Below are 14042 nucleotides of genomic sequence, written 5' to 3'. Positions count from 1 at the left end.
CCGCTAAGGGGAGGGCCTAACACACTGTCTGCCAGAAGCCCACCTCCCAAGGTCTCAAACTTGTGCCTGAGAGGTGTTGCAACTACACAACAGTAGTGTGATTTGATCCTTGACCATTCATACAAATCTGCACATCCGGGAAGATATATGACCATAATATAATCTTCCATAGTATGGACATATTTGTAATTTAAAAATAATAAATTTGAAATACTTTATTAATTCAATTAATTTATCAAGAAATATTATGCTGCATATTTCATGTGCCACCATTCATGACTATCATTTTGGTTTAATCCATATCTATATCTATTTTTTTTACATATTTATTTTAATTCTAATAACTGACATTATTAACTAACCAAATTAATTAAGAATCAAATCTTAATTTATTATTTTATTTGAAATTATAAAAAAAAATGATACCATCAAAATTTGATTATAATTAATTGATTAAATTATGACATCAATAATAGTTTTTTAAGTATTTTGATCAAAACTAAATGTCGTCACCAACTTTCAAAATATGTCTGTCTATTTACATATACTATACCCTTAGGGTTATAATCAAAGTAGAACTGATTTCGGAAAATACTTCAAACTTTCATTTTTAAATTATTAAAGTTCATTTTAGAAAATTCAGATTTTAAAAATACGGAGTTTTTAAATTGTTTTAGAATAAGGCGAACAACTAATTTTCATATTTTTGAGCTTGAGTTACATGTTGCTAAACTCGCAAAAAAAGTACATTTGCTGTAATTATAAAATCGTTAATCACAAAGAGCGATATCTCCTGCATCATCTTCATCTCTCTACTGAAAATCTTCCTTCACCTGGTTTTGGGCGTCTGCATTTTTGTTATGATTTCACACTACCTCTAACGCCGTCTTCATGTAAATTTCTCAAACTAAGAATGCCCAAATTCCATATATTAATACACCCCAAGTTTTAGCCAGAAAATATGTATTCCGCACCGTTGGGAACTTCTAAGCCATTGATTAATTTTCCCACGGTATTCCCCAGTCAAAGAACTCGAAAGAATTTGTATTTTTCCCTGAAACCCACCAAAAGAGTGCAGCTGAATTGCTACCCACGTGTTTTTCTACCGAAAGCGAGTTCGAATTCGACCTCGTCGGCGAATTCCGGTGCTGGAGATGAGGATTTTGTTTCTAGGGTTTTGAGGGAAAACCCCAGCCAAATTGAACCCAAGTATTTGATTGGGGATAAATTGTACACGTTGAAAGAGAAGGAGAGCCTGAGTAAAAAGGATTTCAATGAGAGAGTTCGGGGGATTATGAATAGGTTGAATTTGAAGGCATTGGTGAGTGGAAGTGTTAAGGAGAGTGGCGGTGATGTGAAGCCGGAGACGGAGGTGTATTTGAAGGATTTGTTAAGAGAGTACAAAGGGAAGCTCTATGTACCGGAGCAGGTTTTTGTGGGCAATTTATCTGAAGAAGATGAGTTTGATAAGAATGTGAAGGAGTTGCCCAAAATGAGCTATGAAGATTTTAGGAAGTACATGAATAGTGATAAGGTGAAGTTGGTGAGTTTTAAGGAGGATGGCAGGGTTCCATATGGTGACGCTCTTTACAGGGATTTCGTTGTTGATTTGAAAGAAATACCTGGTGAAACAAGTTTGCACCGAACTAAATGGTGTGTAGTGAATATATTAAAGTTCGTTGCTGCTTTGTGTTTCATCATCTGCTTAATTCACGAGTTGTGGTTACAGGGCTATGAGACTGGATGAAGAACAAGTGCAAGATCTTCTGGAGACATATGATGGACCACGGAATGAAGTAGAGAAGCAAACACTGGTATCAACATTTATCATTTATTTAAAAGCTTTTCCAGGATAAATACACTCATGTTAAACGGTAGACACATATCCTTTCTATTCCCCATACTCTGAAAAATGAGAAGCACAAGTGAACATTAACATGTCTAGAATGGCCACTTAATATCCCCAGTACAATGTTGAGATGCTACTAACACTTGCATAGTGCCATTATAATAACAAGACAGTATAGTATAAATAATCGTAGTGTAAAATGTGAAAATCTCTTTAGTTGTATAGTTTAATTATTTCCTCACAGGAATCTTTTATGGCATAAGACCACATACTTTACCTAATTAGTAACAGTGTTGGTCGTGTAAGATCATGATGACAGCAAGAAACATAAGCATGCTATCATGGTGTAATCATCTAGGTCTAGTTTCTTGATGACAGAATCCATTTGATTTGTCTAGGCCAAATTAGTAATAGAATTGCATTGCTTAGATTGATTGCCTAGGCCAAATTTCTTTAGAAGTGTAGTTTGTCAGTATGCTGGATTATATAAATCAATGGGGCATGTGAGTTGTCTTAACACCTCTTTTTTCGCTTTCTTGAGGCCTGGGTTGGGAAGCTGCCAGAATATCCTCATCCTATAGCTTCAAAGATTTCCAGCAGGGTGATGGTTGAACTTGGGATGCTGACTGCTGCAATGGCTGCAGCTGCAGTTGTAGTCGGGGGATTTTTGGCTTCTGCAGTATTTGCTGCTACTACCTTTGTCTTTGGTGTGGCTGCATATGTCATATGGCCTCTGACCAAGCCATTTCTCAAGCTATTTTTAGGTCTTACATTTGGGGTTCTAGAAAGAATCTGGGACAGTCTTGCTGAATATCTTGGAGATGGAGCAGTTACATCAAAACTATATGAGCTCTACACTTTTGGTGGGGTTTCTGCCAGTATTGAGATGCTAAAGCCAATCATGTTGGTCTTTGTGACAATGGTGCTTCTTGTTCGTTTCACCCTATCTAGAAGACCTAAGAATTTCAGAAAATGGGTGGGCTTCACTTCCATCATTTTCTTTTGATAGGTTTGCTGTTAGCAGTTCGTTACAATTGCTACTTCTACTTCATGCAGGATATATGGCAAGGCATTGAATTCTCTCAGTCAAAGCCACAAGCCCGTGTTGATGTTAGTTAATATACTTGATTTTCTTTCTAGGTTTAGTAAACCAGTATATTTGTTTCCATAACTTGCTGAGAATAACATGTCTTCAGGGTTCCACCGGAGTCATGTTTAATGATGTGGCAGGCATTGAGGAAGCAGTGGAAGAGCTCCAGGAGGTATCATTTTTCAGAATAATTATATAATAGCCACTGGAATTTTGCAACTCTCCACTCCACATACATTTTAAGAGGCAAACATGAATCGATGCAATTTAAATAATTTATCCTCTAAAGCTAATTATTCTTTCACTAATTTGTTTGCACGTAGAAATACTTTTAGCTAAGATTGTGTTTGATAGGCAATTTCTTTGATCTCAAATTTTCAAATGAGATGTGAAATATGATTGTTGATATGCAGTGATCACAGAACTTTGAAACCTTTCTGACCCCTCTCTTTTTTTTGTCTGCAAATTAGTTGGTTAGGTACCTAAAGAATCCTGAGCTATTTGATAAAATGGGAATAAAACCTCCTCATGGAGTACTACTTGAGGGCCCTCCTGGATGTGGCAAGGTCAGTTGTCTCTTCTTTTTTCTAGAAACATGAATTACAAATATCATACAATGAGTTATGTAGTTAAATGGTTCATCACCAGACACTAGTTGCAAAAGCCATAGCTGGTGAAGCCGGTGTTCCATTTTATCAAATGGCTGGATCAGAATTTGTTGAAGTACTAGTTGGTGTTGGTTCTGCTCGTATCAGGGACTTATTTAAGAGAGCAAAGGTAACTGGTCATCTGTATCATTTGTGCGAGCCGCGAGGTTTATGTTAGTACTAAATTATTGTTGGCTATACCAACTTTTTTCTGAAAAGCTATGTTGTATTCATTCCATACAAAAATTTTGTCTCTGCTTTCAGTATAAAATAAGATTCGGCTTGTGAAAAGACTTGGCATCCTGTCCTCAATTAGGATATATTCCTCCAGTTAGGTTGCCATTTTCATAGTCATCTCAGAGATCTCAGGTTTAGCATTCTTATTAGTTATGCTATCTAGTTCGGCATATCATATTTCACTTTTCGGTGCTTTTTTCGTGCACCTTATTGGTGTCACCTACATGGCTTAATTGGTTTAATTTGGAAAATAAAACACAAAAGGAAATTTCCTCTGTACATTCCAGTAATTTTATTCTCAGTTTTCCTTGAAGATAATGACAGGGGAACTATTGAGTCAATAGGATGAGTAAGTAACTAGTCCATCCTTATTACTCTAAAATGGCAGCTATAGAGACTAAAGTTTCAATGAGTCATCTAGCAGGTTTTAGGTTGTAAAGGTGGTAGTTCTGTATACTCCTTTATTGATTATATATGCTCTTTTGCAGGTCAATAAACCATCGGTCATTTTTATTGATGAAATTGATGCACTGGCCACAAGGTATGGCTATTCAATCTAATTTCTCTTTCTTGGCACGGAGTTTAAATTAGCAACTTGCTTGTCCTAGATATATATCAATATACTGCCTACAAACAACTTCTGGTTGCCAGAATAAACTCAGGATTTCATGTACCTGGATTTGTACTTGATCTGTGTCTCTAGTGTAAGATATGCATGCTGTAATGCTGATCATACCTGATCTATTGCTTCGTGCCCCCTTCAAACAATTTGTATTATGATAGTTTCTCTGTTCTTGCTTTGTACTAATGTTTCCTTGTTGAATTTTGTTGATAATAGGCGACAAGGAGCATTCCAAGAATCATCAGATGACATGTACAATGCATTTACTCAAGAAAGGGAGACTACATTGAACCAGCTCTTGATAGAACTAGATGGATTTGATACAGGCAAAGGTGTTATATTTTTGGGTGCCACCAACAGGATGGATTTGCTAGATCCTGCCCTTCTTCGTCCTGGTCGCTTTGATCGTAAGGTGTGTTTTCCTTGAACAGAGTATTGAATTATCAAAGCTTAAGTACTTTTTTCGTGACGAATGCACTGGCATTTATGACTGTTTTGGTTAATTCTAGATAAGAATCCGTCCTCCAAATGCAAAAGGGAGATTGGAAATTCTAAAAGTTCATGCACGGAAAGTGAAACTATCGAATACTGTCGATTTGTCGACCTATGCAAACAACTTGCCAGGTGTGCAATTGACTTTTTTATTTTTAATTTTTCAGTATTAAACTGTCGGTGATTTTTTCATACAGCACTATTCTCTAATCTTCAATGCCGTAATCATTGTAACCAGGGTGGACAGGTGCAAAGTTGGCTCAACTTCTCCAAGAGGCTGCTCTTGTAGCAGTGAGGAAAAGTCATAATGCTATTCTTCAGTCAGATATGGATGATGCAGTTGACCGTCTCACGGTGGGTCCTAAGCGTGTCGGGATAGACCTAGGTCATCAAGGACAATGTCGACGAGCTACTGTAGAAGTAGGGACTGCTTTGACTTCGCATCTGCTAAGGCGTTGTGAGAATGCAAAAGTTGAGCGTTGTGATCGTGTATCAATTGATCCTCGTGGACAGGTTTTTCGTCTTTATTCGTTGATTTTCTTCGAATGTTGGAGTTTACACAATATTGTAGCACAATCAACGTGTTTATGCTAATGGTTCTTTTTCTCACCTTTTCACTGATATTGAGATGTCTCTTGCAGACACTGTCCCAAGTTGTATTTCACCGTCTTGATGATGAGTCTTACATATTTGAGCGCTATCCTCAGTTATTACACCGCCTTCAGGTCTGCCATTTTAGTATTGACTAGATTTGCACTATTCTCTCCTTGTTTTACGGTATGTAGTTGAGATTATAAAGGTGTTGAAAATTTCTATTTAAAGGTATTACTAGGAGGGAGAGCTGCTGAAGAAGTAATTTTTGGACGAGATACTTCTAAAGCATCAGTCAGTTATCTGACTGATGCATCTTGGCTCGCTCGTAAGATAATCTCAATGTATGTTTTATCCACTGCGTTTCTTATGGTTCTCTGCTCTCTGCATCGTTACTTAATTGTGTTTCTTGCAGATGGAATTTGGAGAACCCAATGACAGTGCATGGCGAACCGCCTCCATGGAGAAAGAGAAGTAAATTTGTTGGTCCAAGAATAGACTTTGAGGGTTCTCTGTACGATGATTATGATCTGATTGAGCCTCCTGTAAACTTTAAAATGGATGACGACATTGCAAGGAGGACGGAGAAGCTAATGCAGGATATGTATGGAAAGACTGTTTCATTGCTTAAGCAGCACAATGCTGCTTTACTCAAAACGGTTAAGGTACGTGATTTAGTCAAGATTATTCTTCTCTTACCTTTCCAAATCAAGTATGAAACTACTACTGATTATTGTAAGAAACCACAAAAGTGTGTTGAGTAGTAATGCAAGAAAGAATAGAGGAATTGGACATAAAAATTACTATATGCTTGAGTAGTCGGCCGTTGAAGTGGTTCATCTAGAGCGACTTTCACCTAAATCTAGTCGAGCTGTTGATTTGAAGAGCTCCGGTGGTTATACAGAAGGATTTGTTTCATGTTGCAGGTCCTTCTTGATCAGAGAGAGCTTACAGGGGAAGAGATCGATTTTATTATTGAGAATTATCCTCCGCAGACGCCTACGAGCCTCGTTTTGGAAGAAAGGGAACCAGGAAGCCTTCCATTCTTCCAACAGGATGACGGTGAGACTGAAGAGTTGTACACCATGCTGAATTCATGATTCACGATGAATGCATTTTGATAAATGGTGATTTTTGCACACATAGAGGTGCATATAATGCCGAATTTTTTGTTCATTGGTTAGATAGTTGAGATGAGTATGTTGTACCCCAGTTGATTTTGGATAGTTGATTTCATTTCATTTCGTTGTAATTTTAACATGATATTCAAAACATTATAATAATATCACAACCACATAATTTGTTGCGAAATTATCTTCTCTTGTTTTTTTAGTATCGAGCTTAATTCTGGCGATTGAAAAACCGAATACAGATTTGAAGGTGTTAATTTTGCGCTTCCTAACATAATTTTATAAATATGGAGAAAAAATATCATCATCAACTAATGATCATGGGCAATTTAGTCATGTCAGTATTTATATGGAGTATCAAATGAAAAAAAGTTAACCGGTTCGGTTCAACATAGTTTTGTTTGTTACGAAAATACCCCTTAACTGACGTCGTATTTGCGTAGGGCTCTCTCTGCTCATTCGTTCCCGGCACCCTTCTTGAAAAATGAAGATGGATTCGGTTATAAAACCGCCAACAGTATATTCTCCCTCTCCTAACCCCTCTCTCTCACTCTTTCCAAACACACCCTTGATTAGGGTTTCAGTACAAATCGGAAAGAGGGAGAAGATAGAACCCCACCTGAAAACGAAGTTACATGCAAAACCACATTTTTTTCTGCTTCACTTCAAGGTAAAATACTCAGGGTTTTAACTAATCGCCCCTTTCATGAATTGCAATCCATGTTACTGAAATTTCATGGTGGATGAATGGTTTTGGTGTTTTTGCGGCCGATTATTCGTCGTGTTTGGTAGCCCTATTAGCAACTGTTTTCTGTTTGATTCTCTCCAGCGCTGTGGTTTTCCGGAGGGTCAAGTTAGGACTGAGCTGTTCCGATTGCGAGAGGGAAATTGGTGGTGTGGAAATGGCTGTGCAGGTGAATGAAGGTGCGACTGAAAATGGTGGTGTGGATGTGGAAATGACTGGGCAGGTGAATGGGGGTGCGACTGAAAATGGTGTGGAGAGACAGTCGGGGGCGTCGATGATTGAGCAACTGATGCCTGAGATCACTGCGCATGCCCTGAGTTACTTGGATTATCAGAGCCTCTGTCGCCTCTCCATGACAAATTCGCACATGCGGAAAGCTGCCGATGATGACAATGCCTGGAAGGCGCTTTACCATAAGGTTGGTTGGATTTCATTTCTCAAGATTTGTTTTCTGAATTTTGATGTGGTTGCTTTGCTGAGATGTGTGGGCAACCTGGTTTAATTGTTGGAAATGGAACTGGAAGTAAAAGGAACAAGAAATCAGAATTCAAGATTTGACTGTTCATTGATGTTATAGGAGCTTAAAATGTTTTAAAGAAAACAGGCTTTAATTCCTTGCAAGATTTAAGACGTGGTAGGTTATTGGCTGATAGGAAGTGAATAATGTGTTAGTAGAAATCATATCGGTTTTGGATCATGATACTTGTGTATATCTCTGCATTTTGCTGTTTTCTTGAGATCAAATGGCCCTTAGTAATGATAGATGCCCCAACTATGTTATTTAATTTAATTTTTATGTCTATTTATTTGAAACTCTGACGATAGTTTTGAACATGGAAAAGTAATTTTGTGAAATGTCTGGGATGTATAACTTTGTCGTCTTGGGGAAAATGCAATTAGCAAGAAGTTGCTTAGTCTTAATCTGCTTCCCCTCTATGGGTGTGCGTGATCTGCATATATCCTCACTTCTCGAGTTGCATTTGTACAGTTTATATATGCTATACTACATTATTGTAGTCGTGAATTTCTTATGGACACAAAGGTTTGTCTAATGTGATTTTAGTTCTTAAAGAAGTGTTAACTTACATGGTAATAATAAGGCTTGCATATTGGAGCTGAAGTGTAATTGAATTCATTTAATTGTTACTGTTAATAGGGTATTGGTACTAAGATATCATTTTAGCTTATGTTGCTTCTCCTGGTGGAGACCAGAGGTTTTTTTTCATGTTTCCTGAATCCTGCAATATCCAAGAAATGGATAAAGGGGAATATGTCCCTTTCCGAAAACAATTCTATGATTTAGTATGCCATTTTGTCACCATATAAAATAGAAAAGAAAGCCTACAGTTGTATTGCATGTTTTGGCTAAGTGGGTGGAGTCGCCAATTTAACATCGTGAAAGAAGAAATTATTCTGTGATCGGAAACCGACTGTTGATTCATTATTGAATCAGGAAAGTCATTGGTTGAGTTCAAAAATTTGTGCTACTTGTTTATAATAGTGTTGTGGTTTATAGTTGCTAGCAATCAGTGATGACGTGTGTATTGTGCTAATTGTGCTTCTTTTGATCTTCTAATAGGATTTCACTTTGGAACAAGACAATGTAACCCCACCTAATGGGTGGAAAGCATATTATGCTGCTACAAGAGCTGTTGTTACTGTAAATGCTGAATTTTTTAGGATTGTCAGGGAAAGATTGGTTCAAGCTATGCGTCAAATTTGGCTTCAAGCTGATTATGTGAAGTGTTTCCGCGCAAATGGGGACTCATTTAGTGGGTATGCTGCTATCTGCAAAGTTCTTTACTTTATGCTAACTAAGTTTTTTTATTTCCAATAAGAGGTGACAGTAAAATGAGGGTCTTCAATTTCCTTTGTGACCATGTATTCATGATTCACTTTGTCAGGTTCTGCAATAAAAAAAAACATGCCAAAGTCTTAATCTGAACATGATATCTTTGGGTCCCTGAACCTTGATGGGTTTTTTTCTAATTAAGCTTGATTTGTGAAATCATCTGTGCTTCTTATACAGACTTTTGTTTGGTGCATTAGGTGTCAAATTAACGAGGTTAATGAGATGGTGGTGAAACATAATATTTGCATTTCATTATGCTTAGCATGGTTAAACCTTTTATCCCTTTTCAGACAGTAGCTTATAACATGTTGGTGGACTCTGTTTGTAGTTACAATGCAGTAGTGGGGAGCTGGCAGATATCATTGGACAGGGAGAATGTGGCTGCTTTCGAGATACAAGATGTGAGGGTTCGTGTAATGTCAAATATGGCTTGGGTGACGATGAAAGTTTATCCTGACATCTTAACTGGTCTGTTCAATGTGACGAATGTATATGAATTGCACGATGGAAGATGGTACATGGTGCACCACCACTGCTCGGCGTATGTGAGGCTTGGAGGAGGTGGGCATGGCCAAGGGCTGTTACCTGTGCTTGTGTAAAGGAAGTAGATGGTAGAGGATAACAGAATTAATTCATCATACTTGAAAGAAAGATGTATTAGGGGAATTTTATGAGCTTGATTTTTTTTCTTCCCCTCTCTTTGAATTCTCGGCTGATTTTATGACAAAATGCATGCACAGAGCAACTTTTATTCCTCATTGCTTTATTTTTGTCGAGTCAAATTTATTATCACAGCTGAAGAAATTATTTATCTGGAAACATAGATTTGTATTCATTTTTCAGTCTGTCTCATTAATAATGTCTCAAAAAAATACTGAAGTATACATTTGTGTGATAATATATTGAAGGAAAACCACTTATAATAGTAATTTTTATTTTAGGGTATGTGATATTATAAATTAATTAAAGGACATTTAAAACCCTACAATTTTGTGTCCTGCTCCCGAGCACACCTTATAATTGCCCTCGCCACGTCTCTTTGATTTCCCAATTTAGGATGAACAGCAACTGAATTGCTCTCTGCGTCTGCGCCAAATTCCATAGATTTTTTGCAAAAAGTCTGACAGATTACTCGAAATAGGCTACTCCCAACACTAACAAAGAAAGAGGGAGAAAGAATGGACGAAGAAACACGTAACAAAATCGAGGAGACGGTTTTGGAAATCCTCAAAAATTCAAACATGGACGAAACTACCGAATTCAAAATCCGCAAATCCTCCTCCGAGAAGCTAGGAATGGACCTCTCCGCCCCTACCCGGAAGAAGCTCGTCAGGGAGATCGTGGAGACGTACCTCACCGAACAACAGGCTAAAGCGGAGGAAGAAGAAGCCGAAGAGGAAGACGGCGGTAGAAAGCCAGGCGAAAAGGAGTACGATGACGAGGGCGGCCTCATTGTTTGCCGCGTGAGTTTCCATTTCATTTGCACATTTGTTGACACATTTTGTTGCTCTATTGCATTTGCAGAATTCTTTTTGTGCCCTTCAATTTTGGTATGGTTTGTTTTCCCTTGTTAATTTTAGGGTTTATTTGCTAATTCATTGTAACTGGAGATTTATGATGGAATGTATGTCATTCCTTCCTTCCCTTTTGCTGATTACAGTATTCAATGATGCTCTCCTGCAAACTAGTACTTCATGTTTTGTGGCAAAAATACATACAGTATCTTAAATGATGTTGGATGATTCAGTGTTCAGCCATTTTTTAATTCTTTGCTCCACATAGAATGGTACCATCTTTCATTAAAAGGAGTCTGTTTGCAGGCGATTCCTAAGATCACCTCTTACATTGTAGCACATTATGTTCTGATATCATGTTTCTTGTTTGTGTAGTTATCTGACAAGAGAAGAGTGACACTCTCTGAATTTAGAGGGAAGACTCTGGTTTCAATGAGGGAGTATTACAAGAAAGGTGGCAAAGAACTTCCAACAGCCAAAGGTAAAAACTGCTCTACTGCTGTAAGGCTTCGTATATACAGATGTATGTCCTCTGTTTGTATGCCAAGCATAATATTCGTTAGAATTCCTTGTTCAACATTAGTTGCCTCGGTTGTGTTTTGACAATATTTGGACTTGAGCTAGCATGTTCAGTTGGATGGGGAGTGCAACCTACTAGTTGATGAAAGATCCAAGTATGCTTCTGTGAAGTAAACCCTAAACCCTTGCAAATATAGTTGCTATGTAATATAGTCTGTATATGTAATAAGTTATGAAGTGCAGCGCAGTGAAGCTAATTCTAGAATACAAGCTTAGAGGAAAAATATAGTGAGCATGAACTTGGTGTAAAATGAATACATGGGTTGATGATGATGCAGCTTAATCGGTTTTTGGCTATTTTCCATCTGTTTTTATTTCCTTGGTTCACCTGGAGACTAAAATCAAACACATAATTGGTTGGAAGCTCAATTGTTGACATTGGCATGAGACGGGGATTAATGCAATATGGATCAAGCTTTTATACAAATTTAGCTACTCTAAACTGGAGATTAACACCAAATGAGTACATGATTGGCCTTTTGGAACTAGTACTGCTTCTTGTTGATTTCTGAAATGAAGTTTGTCGGAGTTATTTACTTTGGCAAAGTATGTGTGCAGGAATAAGCTTGACAGCCGAACAGTGGGCCTCCTTCTATAAGAATGTACCTGGTATAGAGAAGGCCATCAAGAAGATGGAGTCGAGATGAACTGCTTGTGTTTCGTCCAATGTAAGAGACCCTGTTTTGATCTTCAGCTTTAGGTGCTACTGCTAGTCATATCAGTGCATAAGATATGTCATTTTGCTCTCTAGAGACTCTTTTAAGCTATTATGTATCATTCCTCCTAACATTGTTTTGTTACAACAGAATAGAGTCGGTTTGTTGAGACAATAGATGGACTTTATCATCTTCCACTTGATTCAAACTACATTTTGATCCTGGAAATATCTGCCTCTGCTACTCAACTGAAGTCTTCTGTTGAACTTATCTCTGGTCCAAGTTTTGTACACAGTAAACATCATTAGGACTTAGGAGCATCAAAGCAAAGATGAGGTTGAGGTTAAAATGAAGAAAAAACCCCAAATTATTCAAAAGGAAAAAGAGTAAACTATTAAAAAATGTATCTCTTGCATTGTATGGGCCTCATATAAGATCGGAGCCCAAACATGTTTGGTTAGTAAGATTATGAACATTTTTTGTCTTTTTAATTTTCATGTTTGATTAATCGTGTGCAAGTTATTTTAAAATGGTTAGAAAAAGATGAAAAAATATCAAAATGCACACAATAGCATGCAATGACCAATTAATCACCAATCAATAACAATTAAAAAAAAATCTTTAAACTAAGGGAAAATATAAATTTGATCAGATCTGAAAATTGTTGTTACAAAACTATCTTTCCACATGTTTAAAATATATAAATTGTTTAGCTTTCTTTCATAGACAATTTATAAAATAAAACAAAACTATTCCTATATTGATATATCCTTTTCAAACTTAAGACGTAGCCTTTAAAGCACTTTGATAAATCATATTCAAATTTCGCAATTACTATTTTCTAATAACAAGTTAATTAAAGTCCTCCACGAAAACTTTTATTACCTATAACAACAACATTTTCCTACTCCGTTGGCCTAATGTTATCTTTTGCACCCTATTTTATTTTTCCTTCTTATTTCAATTTTTAAAAACAAAGAACTTGTTGACCTACTATGTTTGATTTAATATAGTACAAAACTAAATCTTTTGAAACTGTCCTAATAGATGAGCACCAATAATTTGGTCACATTGTTAGGTGTCCGTTTGCATCATAGCTTTCCTAGTCACAAAAGTTGATCAATTCACAAGATTGGTGAAGTGATCAAACCTTATCACAAGAACATATCATTCTTAAACCCAAATTATCTTTTCATTGATTTGATTTTATTTGGAAAACACCTAGTTTGAATATCTAGTCCAACTTCAAAGTAGTTTTACTACAATATCAATTTTATCTTACACGGAGTACACGACATTATTAATAGCTTCTCGGCAGTCTAGTTGTAATTTTACACATTCGATGATAATGAAGGGGTTGGCAGCGGAAGTATGCATCAAATTGATCACATAATATCTTGATCTATTTAGCAGAGTATTTAGACAAAATCTATTCGCGTAATTCTCACATGTATTATGCTCATAACTTGAATTTAATCTTGTTTTAGCGTAATTGAAATCTAAAACATGCTTACTACGGAGTTAGCCAATTTACCTCGTTAATTCTCCAAAGAATCGAAGTTGGCTAGCGCCTTCTCCACATGAAGATCTTGAGTACTAAACCACGAATCTTCTGACTGGTTCCCGGACTATAAACTGATATCAGTGTGGGCTGATCTCACTAGAATACTAGGACTTAAATAAAGAAGACAGAATTCCCTCACGGAGAAGAGCTGGAAAAATCGTCCCTCTTGAAGAAATAGAGGGGGACGAAAATTATGATGATAATTATGTTTATTTTCTGTCTCCTTTATTCTCTTATTTATATTAAGTCACATATTGGACCCAGACAGGTATCTATGGAAGAATTTGGATATAGCCTCCCCCGATTAACTTCTTACTAATTAAATTGAACTCACAATTTAATATAAGCTTATATTGGAATATTACGAGCAGCCACTACAGAAATAATATTGCACTGCCCATCCAAATCTGAAATTACAAGTATTCTGGGTTTCCATTTGTCTGTCGTTCATTTCCCGCGCTTAAGATAGAAACG

At 36.9% G+C, this 14042-nt stretch overlaps 3 protein-coding genes across 5 annotated transcripts; all 3 read left to right on the top strand.

The window, feature by feature from the left end:
- Positions 1-784: 784 nt before the first annotated feature.
- LOC121752356 (probable inactive ATP-dependent zinc metalloprotease FTSHI 1, chloroplastic) lies at positions 785-6839 on the top strand. Its single transcript, XM_042147375.1, has 15 exons — positions 785-1653; positions 1730-1814; positions 2391-2825; positions 2906-2959; positions 3046-3111; positions 3410-3505; positions 3588-3716; positions 4312-4364; positions 4662-4857; positions 4955-5069; positions 5176-5450; positions 5579-5662; positions 5760-5872; positions 5944-6193; positions 6455-6839. Exons 1-15 carry the CDS (start codon positions 962-964, stop codon positions 6626-6628), a joined length of 2817 nt encoding a protein of 938 aa, XP_042003309.1. The 5' UTR covers positions 785-961; the 3' UTR covers positions 6629-6839.
- Positions 6840-7142: 303 nt separating this feature from the next.
- Positions 7143-10021, top strand: LOC121750404 (F-box protein SKIP8-like). 2 transcript variants are annotated; one of them, XM_042144936.1, is made up of 4 exons: positions 7143-7328; positions 7488-7821; positions 8983-9179; positions 9584-10021. In XM_042144936.1, the coding sequence occupies exons 1-4, from the start codon at positions 7294-7296 to the stop codon at positions 9852-9854; spliced, it is 837 nt and encodes a 278-aa protein (XP_042000870.1). In that variant the 5' UTR covers positions 7143-7293; the 3' UTR covers positions 9855-10021. The 2 variants fall into 2 exon arrangements, with proteins under 2 accessions (XP_042000870.1, XP_042000869.1); XM_042144935.1 differs by having other exon boundaries at positions 7143-7821.
- Positions 10022-10274: 253 nt separating this feature from the next.
- On the top strand, positions 10275-12232 carry LOC121750253 (RNA polymerase II transcriptional coactivator KELP-like). Of its 2 annotated transcripts, XM_042144755.1 has the most exons (4): positions 10275-10718; positions 11145-11250; positions 11907-12016; positions 12155-12232. In XM_042144755.1, exons 1-3 carry the CDS (start codon positions 10434-10436, stop codon positions 11993-11995), a joined length of 480 nt encoding a protein of 159 aa, XP_042000689.1. In that variant the 5' UTR covers positions 10275-10433; the 3' UTR covers positions 11996-12016; positions 12155-12232. The 2 variants fall into 2 exon arrangements, with proteins under 2 accessions (XP_042000689.1, XP_042000688.1); XM_042144754.1 differs by having other exon boundaries at positions 11907-12232.
- The last annotated feature ends 1810 nt before the right edge of the window (positions 12233-14042 follow it).

The sequence above is a fragment of the Salvia splendens genome, chromosome 10 (genome assembly GCF_004379255.2).
Source record: "Salvia splendens isolate huo1 chromosome 10, SspV2, whole genome shotgun sequence".
Classification (NCBI taxonomy): domain Eukaryota; kingdom Viridiplantae; phylum Streptophyta; class Magnoliopsida; order Lamiales; family Lamiaceae; genus Salvia; species Salvia splendens.
The sequence above is the reverse complement of the archived record's forward strand: the minus strand, read 5'-3'. Positions and strand labels throughout refer to the sequence as shown.